Here is a 14524-nt window from a genome sequence, read left to right as displayed (position 1 = left end):
TCAGTATACAGATAGGTATGGAGAGAGAATACAATCCTGCTGCTCTACCATCTCAGTTTTAAACCATGCAGTGTTCCCTTGCTCTTTTAACACCACAGCCTCCTGGTCCAGGTATAAGTTTCTCATGAGCACAATTATGTGCTTTGAGACTCCCATTCTTCTCAATGTCAACTACAACTTGTCATGCTCCACACAGTCAAATACCTTTGCATAGTCAATAAAGCACAAATAGGTATTCTTCTGGGATACTTTGCTTTCAGCCAGGATCCATTTAAAATCAGCAATGATATCTCATGGCCTCTTCTAAATCATGCTTGAACTTCTAGCAATTCCCTATCTAGATACTGTTCTAACCATTTTTAATGATATTCAGCAGTATTTTGCTTGCATGTGATATTAATGATACTGTTCTATAGTTTTCCCATTCAGTTGGAACACATTTCTTGGGAATGGGAACAAATATGGTCCTCTTCCAATCAGTTGTGCTGACAGTCTATGCCAGGAAATTTGGAAAATAGCTATCTGGCCAACAAAAGATGTTGTGATTATTACCCCTATAATTATGCCTATGAGTATAATCTCATATTGTTGTTGTGGTTGTGGTTGTGGTTGTGGTTGTGGTGGTGGTGTACCATCAAGTCAAAATCATTATTAAGTGCCAGCAAGACACCTGTGACTCTTAGTAACCCTATAAACAACAGATTGACACCTTATCCTGCCTGTGCCATCCTCATGACTTCCATCACACTGAAACCCTTGTTACAGTCCCTGGCAATCCATCTCATTGAGTCTCCCTTTGTCATATAGGAAAAAGGTTTTATCTTTTTTTTATATTCATGAGACTATGTCAGTGTAGGGTATGCCCTAAGCCTAATCACGTCTGAGTTCTAAAATGACATAAACAAAGAGAAGCAAATGCAAACAGGGGAGACAGATGCCATCTGAAGATCACCCAGAAACCAAATAATGAAGGGTCTGTCAAAGCTGAGGAATTCTTAGTGTTAACACTGGGAAGCCCACCCTTTCCAGAAGCGTTACACCGGTGCCTGCATCTCTGCGGGGCTAGTTTCCCACTCCAGCTCTCCCCGATCACGCATGCCACACGGTGGCCACCTAATGCGGGAACACTAGGTAATTACAGGTTACGCGTTGGTTGCAGCAGGGGATGTGGATTAATCAGCCTGTCTTCCCCCACTTCCGCTGATTGTCTCATGGTGTGGTTCTCAAATAAGACCATAGACAATCAGAAATCTGCACATTTCTTTGCAAACGTATCATCAAAATTGATGCTCTAGTAACTTGTAGTGGACCCCTGGTGGGGTTGTATAGGGTGACTTAAAAGTCGCTTTCTGTAAGGCTGAACTTCAGAAGAGATCAGCCATTTTTCAAGGTATTGTTCATGAGAAAGTTCTGAGTTCCAGCACACTGTCTGATAACTCAAGAGGCTTCTGAGAGAACTGGTATTAGGGTGTAGGGGAGCTTCCTCTGGGGACAGAATGTTTAAGAGGGATGTGGCAGACTGCCTCACCCAGGGTTTCTAGTGAAGAGTGTAAGAGGGGTGCAGATTGTTGTCAGCACCATTCTCTCGCGCCCTGTTACCTTCTGCTCAGTCTTTGAGATCCTGGTTCACATGTCACCGCACTCAGGAAGCCCCCCTGGGGCGGTGTCCATCTCTTTGCCCCCATACTGTTCTGTGTTGGTTTGTGCCTATGTGTTCATTGTGCTGGAATCCTCTGTGTACACTCGAGTCCTTCTGGCTGCTTCTTGGGATCCTTAAAGTTAGAGGCTAATTCAACTCTCCTATATTCATCCCAGGGACTTACAAAGCACAGGTAGGTATGACAGGGGGGAGGTAGGATGACTGAACCTGGGGGAAGTTCACCGGGAAGATGAGAGATTCAAAGTCTGGGTAATATGTTTGGTACAAAGACTCCAGGGGCTCCCAGGCTGACCCATCTCCAGTCTGCAAGGGTGATTGCTGGGGCAGACCTTAGGCTTATTTCTTGAGACCTTCAGGGGTGGGTTTAGGAAAGAAAGCTAAAAGGAGATGGGTTTCAGTTGATAGCACTTAACAACAACAACATTGAATAATACAGTGGAGCCCCAAAGCTGCCTCTGGAGGCAGTAAACGCCCCAGTTTTGGAGGCATGCAAGCAGAAGTGGTGTGTCCACTCCATAAGAATGGGAATCTGAAGCATTCAAATATCCACTAGGGCATAAATGATCAGAACTTTACTGTTCTTTTCAATTGTAAGGAAGTAATTTTCTGATTCTCTGATGTCACCATTTAGAAAGGGGGAGGAGGTCATCAGCTTATAAATTGCTTTGGGGCAAAGAAAAGAAATTATTAATACATGATCCTGCCCAGGAGCGAGGAATGTGTCTTGGTGTGACAGAATCAAGGAATCTAGAAAATGTAATTGTCGTACTACCACCTGTTGGTTGATGGCATATTGTGTCTCCGGTCATGCATGTGCTCAGCCTTTGAGGGGCCAGGCAACTCTGATGGAAGCTTTCCCAGCTCCAGCTTGGAGGCTCAGTGCCATACAGCCACCGTCTGCCCCTTGGTACGTGGCATCTGACAAGTCCTCAAACAGAAGGGCAAGATGGCTTCTCGAGGCAGTGGTACCATCTGTCACCTGCCTGCCAGCTTGCTGATTGGGGATGTCCCGCAGCCAGGCTGGGCACACGGCCACTCTCCACCATGCTCCCCGGAAAGCCTGTCCCCCGGGCCAGCAGAGCTGCCTCTCCGTGCTGGGCACACTTGGAGCCACAGCTGTACAAGCACTTCTCCCTGAAGCCTGGGTCAGGTGCCAACTCAGTTCATCAAATGAATTAATACTGTTAAAAAACAAAGGGAAAGAACAAACAGGACGTTTAAGCAAATGAGAATAAGGGATGACCTGTGTGGGCAGCAGCATAAATGGGAATCAAAAGCTTGAGCTGCAGAGTTGGGCACACCCAGGTTTGAAACCTGGCCCTGCCACTTTCCTTCCCTGGACCTTTGAAGCACATACTTAACCTCTCTAAGCCATCATTTCTTTTATATACAATGAGGATGGTTTAGGAGTATGAAGAGGATTAAATGAGGTAATGTGTGTGAAAGCGCTGCCCTTAATGAAAACTACTGTCTTGCTGTTTTGAAAGACAAGCGATGCACTAGTGAAGGATCTAGAGAAATTCACTCTGGGTGCTTCTATACACATGCAGAAATCACGTGAGTCAGTTCTCTTGGATTCCAGTTCTGGGGTATTGTCTGACTTCAAGTATCCCCTTTCTTCTCTGAGCCTCAGTTAACAAATCTGGGAAATATGGCTGGTAATGTTGCTTCCAGCCCAACACAATACCTGGTAGAACTTGGGCCAAATTCTACCCTCAATTTCTTAATCTGGTTGGATTTAAAACAAAAGACTTGCAGGGCCAAACTTTGGAGAACTAAGAAAGTAAGATTTATGATGATTTCACACATACACACTCACACACGCATGCACACCCCCACCTAGGATTTACATTTTGTGGAACACATTTCAGCTCTGAAATATTTATGGGGCCTTCTTGACACACAAAGAACTAAAAATACCACTCTGTGTTTATGTTCAGGAAAACTTATAAAACTTCAGTCCAGTAGGAATTCAGTCAATTTCCTGGTTTGTTTCTGGCTGGGTCTGAGGCTGTGAGGTAAGCAGAGGTGATAACAGCCCCCTTTTTCCCGTGGGCTTTGGCGGGACTAGAGGTTTCTTGGCGGTGCTGCACCATCTGCCCTTCATAAACATCACTGGGGCTCCCTAGAAGGCCAAGTTTGTTTCTTGAATTTCTCCTTTAACACCAAAAGCTTTGTTTCCTTGATGGCCCCTTCCCTCCGTATGCCACATCCTCATCCCTCTTCCTGACCAGCTCTGGACTCCTGGGTCTGGGGTATCCTATGAAATCCAGCAGCAATACACAGTCCAGATTCCCTTGTACGTGCATTTTGCATTTTACTGTCCTCTTACATTATACTCACTTATGGAAATGACTTTATTTCTTCTGCCAGGTTACACACTTCTCACCTCACAAGCTTTCTCGCCACCTTCTTTTTCTCCTTAAAGAATGGAATCTGGGCCTAGCTGAACTTCTGTCTGCCCCTGGGTTCTCTCATGCTTCTACCTTCATGCATGGTATAGCTGAGAATTGTGCTTTTTTCCAAACTGTGTTTGCAACCATGAGTAATTTCATTGCACTTCAGTAGATCTTGCTCGTAGTTGCCATGGATTTCATTCCAATGCCTAGTGACCCCACTTGCAGTTAGATGATAACTACTTTGTAGGGTTTTATAGACTATTTATGAAAGCAGATCATCAGGTATTTCATCTGCAGAGAAACTAGGTGAGTTTGAACCACCAAGGTGCTGGGTAGCAGTGGAATACTTAACCATTACACCACGAGGATCCCAGTTTAAATGAAATGGAATATAATTTAAAATATGAGCTCTAACCATTTAAGGTAAGATAAAATATTGTGGTGCAAAATTTTGTTTCCGTTGGAAATGTGTGTATTAAGTTTCAATATGATATGTGTTCTTACTGCACATAAACAAAACAAAAACCACCTCACATTCATTGTTGCTGTCATGTCAGAATCAACCCACAGCTGACCCTCCAGTGGGTTTCTGTAGCTGTAAATCACATGAAAGCAGGTTCCCTACCTTCCTTCTGCAGAGTTACTGGTGAATCTGAAGTTCCAGAACTGTGTAAACTATGGTTAGCAGTGCAACTCAACTTCCTATGGACCATGCCACCAGAGCTCCTTTATTCTTAATTCTTAGTGGATCAGAGAAATGTGAAAACTGCTAAAGACATCTAGCCCTCTTTGCTTTCCTCCCCGGATGCCTGTCTGACTTTACTCCATACACTTTGCTCTTTGTACTTTCTCTGGGGAGTGTTCCCTGCTCATGTGTCCACCTTTAGCCCACCGCAGCCTATAGTGTCCTTGCCCAGCTTCTCTCCTGCCTCTGCCACGATATAGCAGCTCCATGGAGCAGGTAACACATTTGATATGTTAGTGCTCTGATGTTGTACAAAGGTCGTCATGTGCTTGGGTATTAAGGTAGAGAGAGGAGTGTTAGCAGGAACCAAGAAACTGCATATGATGTCCTCTTGCATCTTCTGTAGCACAAGGACAGAAAAGGTGATTGGTAATTATCAGTGAAGCTAGATGTTCCATGCATTTTGCTCTGGTTCAAATTCATGCCTATAATACAGAACAAGACGATGTCTTTGAGCTAGTTTTCACATTTGTAAAACAATATTAATATCTAACATGCAGAGTTGTTGAAGGAATCAGAACAAATAGTCACCAAATGCTGAGCACAAGTGATATTAAAGCTGGTGATTCTAATCCGTTGACCATTTCTTGGGAGACAGATGATCTCATCCAACAAAGGTATATGGACTCTGAAACCCAATGGAAGGTCACCATGAGTTGGAATCTGCTTGATGGTACTGGCTTTGGTTTGATTGTTATTGCCTCTTTCCCTGGTCGCTATCACCACCATGGGTCTCCCAGGCATGTCTGCATCACACACTAGTTCATACCTTCCAGAGCCATCTAAATCCAGCTCCCTGTAAATAAAATAGATGTGTTTCAAGACAAGGGTTTTGACCTCGAAACTTACTGGTTTGGTGAACTTGATTAGCCAACTGAGTTATTTCACCTTGTCTGTTAAGGACAGTTCTAATAGGGATGTGTGAAAAGCACCAAGCACCATGCTTGGTATATACAAGTGTCTTTCTGCCTTTTGTCCAGTGCCTACCTTCCTACCTAGACACAACAGTGGTGCTCAAGCAGCAAAGGGACCAAGATATAAAGCCACAGCCTTTCAAAGCACTTACTGTTGTCCTGTCCCACTGACCAGGTAGGCAGTCAAGAGCAGAACTCATGTCCTGCTCACTTCTCAGCCCCCAGTGCCTAACACAAATGACTGTAACAGGAAAGGAACACACAACTCTTTTCTGAAGGTATCAGTGACACAACCATTGAACAGCTCAGTTGCCAACCAAAAGGTTAGCAGTCTAGAATCCATCTAGCAGCTCTGGGAGAGAAAGACCTGACCAATGATGTTCTTCCAAAAAGATTGAAGCCTAGAAAACACTTTGAAGCCTTTTCACTCTGTCACATGAGATTCCTTTGAGTCAAAAATTCATTCAATAGAACATAACAACAAGGTTTGGCTTGCCAAAGTCTCCGGAAGCTGTACCTTAGGAGCAGCCTGTGACCTGTGTATGGCCTCTCTCAGGTTCTCATGTAGGGATCCGAAGCTCTTTATCCTGATCATAAGCCTCAGCTGGAGCCCCATCAGAGCTTCCACATTTAGCCCGCAGTGACTGAGAGGTCACTTCTTCCCTGTAGGTGTATAATGCTACTTGAGCTTTCTATGTTTAAAGTGGCTACATAACTTGCTGGTTAGAAAAAAAGACAAGACAAACATGATGATGTGATGATGATAGTAATAGTCTTGATAGTAATTTTCAATCCTTATAAAGCTGTAGTACAGTACAGCTTATAGAGCATCTAACAAACCCAGGCAGCTAAAGTGAGGAGCGTGCCCAGGGCCACACAGCCAGCCACACACACAGGAATAGCTCCTGACCTAGAGTCCATTAGACCACTTCCCATAGTAAAATAATGTACAAAAGAAGATGTGTTCATTTCCTAGGGTTTCTCTAATGAAGTATCACCAACTGGTGGCTAAAATAAGACAAATGCATTTTCTCACAGTGTGGAAGGCAAGAATTCTAGAATCAAGGTTTGTCATGGGCATGCTTTCGAAGTCTCTAAAGAGGCTTTCTTGCCTTTTCCAGCCCAAACGGTGCCAACAATCCTTAGATTTCCTTGGCTCCAGATACACATTGATCTGTAACTCCATTCTCAGGTGGCCTTCTTCTTTGCTTTTGTGTCTCCAAATATTTCCTTCTTACATCAGTAACTGGATTTGGGACCCACAGAAATGAAGCTGTATGATTTCACCTTCACTTGGCCACATCCACAGAGACGCTTGTTTCCCCCAAGGAGGTCACATTCACAGGTTCCAGGGGTTTGGACTTGAATTTATTGGATGTGGAGGAAGCACAATTCAACACACGACAGAAGGCTTGAAGTTGGACAGCTCAGCTCTTGATTCAGTCCAGATCTGTGTGGTTTTAAGGCAGTTATTGCTCATAGTTTCAGGTTCTTCATCATTAAAATGGGACCAATACACAGAGGTAGGTATGGGAAGTAATGAATGAATGAGATGCCTAACTAAAGTATTACATCCAGTACTGACCTATGCTACACCCTCAGTAAACTGGTAGCTGATGGTCTTATTATGCCACTGATGATAATGATGATGGATGAGGTCAACTAGAAACTAAGGACTGGCATTAAATTAGCTAAGGTCTGGCAGGAAATAGACTTCATCTTTGATGGTTCAAATGAACAAACTTTAATGAAGGGGTAGAAGTAAGGACAGGTTAAGGGAATCAGCTGGGATATTGAAACACTCAGGGTCTAGCAACAGCAAAAGACTGTTGCCACTATGGAGAGGAGTAGGAAGGGACTCACAGAGCCCAGCAGGAGCCAGAGGAATGGACCAGCTCCAGTGGATGAAGGAACACTAAGCAGTGAAGACCACCAACCTCGCATCTACCACCATCCTGCCTTTTTCAAGTTCTTCCTCTGGCTGAACCCAACACGAAGACTGTTGGCTAGGAAACCACATGGAACATCCACCAGACTCAGGCCCCAGGGCACAGAGAAGGGTGGAATGTGGACCTGAGGACACAGATGGAGATACACTAGGAGGCAAGCAAGAAAACTGCATAACAGAGACACAGCTGTATTAGATGGTAGAAGTAGGCTCCTTAATATGGCTGAGTCTCTGCCCCATCTAAGAAGAACTTCTTGAGAATGTATATGTCTGGGAGAGACAAATGTGGATGTTAGGTGGCTCTGTAGGTAGCAAAGGGATGCACAGAGAGAGAACTGGGAAAGACCAAGTTGTAAGAGGCCTTAAACAGCACCAAGATTCTGCTGAAGATTATCCAAAAATGACTGGAATAGCAAAAGAGAAACTGCCAGAAATGCAGGCTGCGTTTAAAAGGGGTCATGGTACTAGGGATATTGTAGCTAATGTTACATGGATTTTGGCTGAAATCAGGGAGTACCAGAAGAATGTCTATCTGTGTTTCATTGACTATGCAAAGGCGTTTGTGTGGATTGCAACAAACTGTGGCTGACTCTAAGAAGAATGGGAATCCCAGAACACTTCATCGTGCTAATGCAAAACCTATACTTGGACCCGGAAGGAAACAGTGCATGGTTCAAAATTGGGAAGGATGTATGCCAGGGATGTGTCCTATCTCTATACCTTTTCAACCTAAGTGCAGAACAGATTATCCAGGAGGCTGGGCTGTATGAGAAGACGTGTGGCATCGGGATTGGAGGAAGACTCATCAACAATCTGCGTTATGCAGATGATACTACCCTGGTTACTGAAACTGAGGAGGACCTGAAGCACTGGCTGCAGAGGGTCAAGGACTGCAGCCTTCAATATGGATTGAGGCTCAATATCAAGAAGACAGATTCTCATCACTGGACCAATTGGTAACATCAGGATGGATGGTGAAGAGATTGAGATTGTTAACAGCTTTAGTTTATTTGGCTCCACAGTCAACACTCTTGGCACCAGCAACCAGGAAATTAAAAGACGTATTGTGATGGGAAAGTCTGCTGTTAGGGACCTCTCCAAAGTACTGAAGAGCAATGGTGTCACTCTGGAGTCTAAGGTGCACCTGCCATGGTCTTTGCAATCACTTGCTTTGTATCAGAGACCTGGACAATGATTAAGGAGGATAGAAGAAGAATTGATGCCTTTGAGCTGTGGTGCTGGAGAAGAGTATTGAATATACCATGGACTGCTAAGAAAACTAACAGGTTCATCCTGGAGAGGGTTAAACCAGGCTGCTCCTTGGAGGCAAGGATTCTGAAGCTTCATTTGACATACTTTGGACGTGTTGCAGGGAGAGACCAGTCCTTGGAGAAGGACATCATGCTTAGGAGGTTGGAGGGACAGTGCAGGAGAGGAAGACCTCTATAAGGTGGATTGAATCAGTGACTGGATTAATCAGGGTAGGTGTGTTAGAGACAGTGAGATTGGCACAGGACAGAGCAGGATTTAGGGTTGTTGTACATAGGATCACTATGAGTTGCAAGCAGCTCGATGACACATAACAACAATAGATTTCATGGGCAGTGGAGGAGAGAGGTTTTCAGGGTAAGCAGGTGCTGTCAAATGCACAACCCTATCTATAATGTGTATGTTGTATTCTATAGAGTCAGAACCCACCCATAGCTGCCCCTCTGCCTGGTTTTCAGAGGCAGTTAATTGCATGGGAGGAGATTGTCCATCCTTCTTCTGCAGAGCAGCTGGTGGTCTCGAACTGCATAACTTCGGGATTGCAGCACAGATCCTTGCCAGTAGGCCATCTTTACAATCTCTGCTATGTTTTTAAGCCCATTGTTTCAGTCATTTTTTTCACAAAGGTTAAGTAACTCAACCTAAGGTCTGACAGCTAGAAAACTGTGGACGCCTACCTCAAACTCAAGCTGCCTTTGAAATTTTGAAAGAATACATTTAAGTCTTCACATGATTTGGTCTTGATTCTGCCTAGTACAGAGGGACAGAAGAGGTTGCTGATCTTCCACATTTCCAAGCTTACTTAGTGCTGCTGTAATACAAATACCTAAAGGACGTGGCCCCGAAGAATAACAACTTTCCTTTTTCTCAGTTTTGGAGGATAAATTGGGATCTTAGTGTTGTCACCTCCTTCTGTGTCAGTAGCCTCAGAGTTCCTTGATTCCTTGGCTTATAGACAGTTCTCACATGGAATTTGGCTTCTCTGTGTGCAGCTCTGTGTCTATTTAGTCTCTTTATAGGAGAACTGATTGGGTTTAGGACCCAGTATACACAGTCTTGTGTCACTAGCATAGCAAAAAGCAATCCCTACTTCCAAACACAAGCACATCCATAGTTAAAAGGGCAAGAAATTCATAAATTTTAGAGGGCTCACAATCCCATCCAAAACAGAAAGGAACTAATGTGTTTATGTGCTTCTCTTCCTAGCTCATGGATGGGGGTTCACAGTGTCTGAGTCAGGCACCCCTCCCCAGCAGCCTGCCACCTTCGGTGGTCTCAGTGCCACCACCGTGAAGGCTCTCACTCCAAAGAGCAGCACTTCTCCGTCATCTTATCTTTTTTCCATCACAACCTCTTCTTTCTCTCTGTATGCCAGTTTGGATGTGAATCATGACCCACTTCCTATCTATTAAAAAAATAAACATTTACTGAATTACTGTATAAGGCTGAAAATATACATCAGTAAGGAAATACTAGCAAAGCAAATGTTCTCAGTTGGCCTCTGCTTTGTGAAAGGAAAGCTGTGAATTTTGGAACTATGTTCTCAATAATTTGTAGCCTTTGCTTTGAAGTCAGAGCTCTCCATCAGCAGACTCATGCTGATAGGAAGTAGTAGTCATCCACGAATTAGTCTAAAACGTGTCTCAGTCTTATTAACATATGTATCTTAGAGGATGTTCTTTTTCCAATTATAACTGACACCTTCCTGGAGCTTTCTAAATTATGCCTTTTAAAATTGCTTGATTCTCATCTTTAAAATGATGATAATAACATATATTGATTACCCACTGTGTATGAGGGACCACATTATTATATGTCCTCTTTTTGTTGTTGACTACTGCCAAGTCAGAACCAACTCATAGCTGGCCCTCCAGGGGGTTTTCAGAGGCAGTATATTGCTCAGGAGATTGCCCATCCTTCGTCCACAGAGCAGGTTGTGGATTCAAACCGTGTACTCTTTGAATTTGCAGCACAATCCCTTTCCACTAAGCTACCAGAGACCAACCCAGTGAAGTTGGTACTATGTTACAGATAAGAAAATTGAAAAACAGAGAAACTAAATAAATTACCTGAGGTCTCCAGCTGGTAAATTGTGGGCACAGACTTCAAATCCAAGCTGTTTTTGAAATTTAAAAAAGAAAATGTTTAAAAAGAAAATGTCTAAGCAATGTCTTTATGTAGTTCAGTCTTAGCTATATCTAATATATATTTGCCTAAGGTGAGTTTTTTAACAGTATGTTGTTACTTTACCTTGACAAGAATGAGTGAAATAACTGCCAAGTACCTTCATTCATTTATTCCCTGAGCAGGCATTTCATGAGCAGGGTGGGTGCCAGGCCCTGGGCTCATCTGGGGGAGTGAAGAGAAGAAAGCCCAGCTCTGATCTTATAGAACTATAATCAAGGGGATAGGTAAGTGTGAAAATAGAACATCTAGTACCCTTTATGTAGTAGGATAGAACAGCATATAAAAGGCACAGAGGCCATAGAATTAATGTCCAGGGAAGTACAAGTGGCCAGACATACACATTTCCAGCTGGTCCTGATGATCCAAGGTCCACAGACGCCCACACTGAGCACGGGCAGGCACTGAGCACCTACTGTCCTCCTGGGCTTTGTACCCTTCCCAATGGGTCAGAGGCCCCACCACGCCCACTGCCACCTGACTGGAGACCCAGTGGCAGCACTGTATCACAGCTCTTGTTCTATTGAGCCTGCAATAGGAGAGTTCAGCTGTGGACTATTTTCAATGCCCATTGTTATGAGGAACGCTGGTGGCACAATGGTTTAACACTTAATTACTAACAAAGATTGGGGGTTCAAACCTACACAATGATTTCTTTCCAGGAAAAAGGATGAGAGATCTTCTCCTGTAAATATTACAGCCTTGGAAACCCTCTGTGGCAGTTTTTTCCTATCACTAGAGTCACTATGAGTCAAAAATCAGCTCGATGACACTCATCAATAACAGCAACTCAGTTATAATCAAGCAAAAGAATTCGAGACTAATTGAGAAGGCAGTGTGTTTCAGGGAAAAATTAAAGATTTCATACATTTTTGCAGAGACTTATTCTGTTTCCTCCTTATCTCCTGGGCCCTGTAGAGGTTCAGGCTTGCCACCCCGGAGCTGAAGGGGAAAGTTCTGCAGCTTGAGTAGGAGGGGAGTATCACTCTTTTAAAATCCCAGGGCGCCAGACTAGCGTGAAAGGGTCAAGATGAGGAAACATGAAGAAAGGACAAGAAGGAGTTTCCCACCACACAGACACTTGGCACACACCCCCACTTCCCCACCCCCCGCCCTCTAGAGACTCGTGTGTAGCCACTGAGGCCTCCCTAACTGTGGTGGACAATGGGAGAAGAGGGCCGGAGTGTTAGGGCAAACTAACTGCAAGGACACTCTTGTGTAGAAAGAGGGAGGGAAGGAACTCAGGGAAAAGGAATAGCAGAAACTTGGGCTACAGAGCCACACCCAGATCCTGGCTTTGTGTGTATCACTTAACCTTGGGGAGATTCTGATTTTTAATGAAAGTTTACAGAGACTTTGGATTTCCATTCATTCATTGTGCACTTTTCTCCCTGCGCCCAACTCCCAGTTTGCTCTTCTCTTTGAAAAGTAAAAGAAAAAAATCTCTAATTGTTTTACAGTTCACCCCCCTCAAGTCCACTCCACTCTACTACCTTCATTCTGGACTCCTGTTGTAACAATAATGTCTAATCATATATCCCTTTTAAACAGTTCTCTCCCTCATCTGTTTCAATGCAGTTTACATTATTGAACCCATCTTTCTCAGTCTCTCCCCAATTCCATCCAATGTCAGTTCTGTTTTACAACAGTGACACCATGCAGTATTTGTCCTTTTGTGGCTGGGATATTTCACTCAGCATAATGTTCTCCAGGTTCACCCATTTTGAATAATATTGCATGAGTTCCTTGTTTTTCAATGCAGCATAGTATTCCATTGTGTGAATATACCACAGCTTCTCTAGCCATTCGTTTGTTGATGGGCACTTAGGTTGTTTCCAACTACTTGCCATTGTGAACAAAGCCGCAGTAAACATGGGTGTGCATACATCTGCTTGGGTGGCGGTTCTGATTTCTTTGGGGTATATTTCCAGTAGTGGAATTGCCAAGTCAAATGGTAATTAAATGAATGTTTATTGATTTTTCTACGCTTCACCAAATGGAGTAGTGGTGGTGTGAAGTGTTGGGCTGCTGACAAAAAGTTGGCAGTTCAAGCCTACCACCAGTTGCTCTGCAGGAAAAAGACAAGCAATCTTCTCCTAAAATGCACAGCCTCAAAGGACACCATGAGTCGGAGCATACTCAGGCACCTGGCTGGTTACTCGTTACTGTGTACCATATGTCTCACTCTGGGTGCAGTAGATCATGACTGAGCAAAGCAGTAAGGCATCCACTGTCCTGAAGCTTCCTTCTATACTAGTGGGAAGAGACAGACAATAAATAATAATAGAATGTATCTGGTAGTGAGCAATGTGGGTTGGTTGTTTATACTTGAGCTTATTTCAGAAAAAGATTTGAGATGGTAATAGCATCTCCAAACCACTGTGAGCATTTAATGAGATAATATATGCAAAGTCCTTCCCCCAGTGCCTGAGCAGAGTCATGCATTTTGTAAATCTTCATGGAACCTCTGTTCTGTGTCTACCATTGTCTCACCTGGGGATGTGAGGGAACAAATCAGATGTGGCTCCTGTCAGGGGGATTGCTACAGAGCAGGACCCTTTTACTTTTGTTGTGAGCATTCTTGGTACCAATCACTCAGGAGAGGCTGACACATCTTCAGGGTGGACAGATCAAGTAGCAGAAAAGAATGGGGGATTCATAAGATCTTTGAGCCATATCTTCCTCTGCTGCTTCTGGCTGCCTGGCAGTGGAGCTATGCACTCGCCTCTTCAAACCTGACGTTCTTCCTCCTCCTCACAGACTGCTTGGAAGGTTGAGCTCAAGTCCCTGGTGGACCTTTACTTTTGGCACTGGAGTTCATACCTCCTGCTTTGTGTGTGTGTGTGTGTTTCCAGACCATTCGGCCGTGAGTGCAGCGAGGACCCCGTTCGTGGATGCGGAGGAGCGAGGGCCAGAGGCCATGGACGTGAAGGAGAGGAAGCCGTACCGCTCGCTGACCCGGCGCCGAGATGCTGAGCGCCGTTACACCAGTTCATCTGCCGACAGCGAGGAAGGCAAAGCCCCGCAGAAGTCCTACAGCTCCAGCGAGACCCTGAAGGCCTACGACCAGGATGCCCGCCTGGCCTATGGCAGCCGCGTCAAAGACATGGTGCCTCAGGAGGCGGAGGAGTTCTGCAGGGCAGGTGAGACTGAGGGCTGGAGACAGGGGCGTGGGTGCAGGTGTGCACACAGGTGTGCCCCTAGGAGGGGACGCAGGTGAGCAGGAACCTGGGCCAGGGCGGCTGGAGGATCCACTAAGAGTTTCTGTTGCTTTGTTACTTCCAGCCTGTAGGAATAGTAAAAACCTGCCCTATAGTTAATTCCCTACAGTTAGGGAGTTTGTTGGCTAGTCTGTAGATTGCACAACTACCACAAGGACTGGGCTTTGCTGCCGGTTCAAATCCA

The 14524-nt window shown here is 44.5% G+C and overlaps 1 protein-coding gene across 1 annotated transcript in view; it reads left to right on the top strand.

Moving 5' to 3' along the window:
• TENM4 (teneurin transmembrane protein 4) overlaps positions 1-14524 on the top strand; it is a 613887-nt gene that overhangs the window by 72175 nt on the left and 527188 nt on the right. The window contains exon 2 of the mRNA XM_006882894.1: positions 13975-14262. Within this exon, the coding sequence (XP_006882956.1) occupies positions 14040-14262 (223 nt within the window). The 5' untranslated portion in view covers positions 13975-14039. The remainder of the gene's footprint in view (positions 1-13974; positions 14263-14524) is intronic.

Source organism: Elephantulus edwardii, unplaced genomic scaffold, assembly GCF_000299155.1.
Source record: "Elephantulus edwardii isolate Elephantulus edwardi_28Jun2011 unplaced genomic scaffold, EleEdw1.0 scaffold00025, whole genome shotgun sequence".
Lineage (NCBI taxonomy): Eukaryota > Metazoa > Chordata > Mammalia > Macroscelidea > Macroscelididae > Elephantulus > Elephantulus edwardii.
This window is presented reverse-complemented; position numbering and strand designations above follow the sequence as displayed.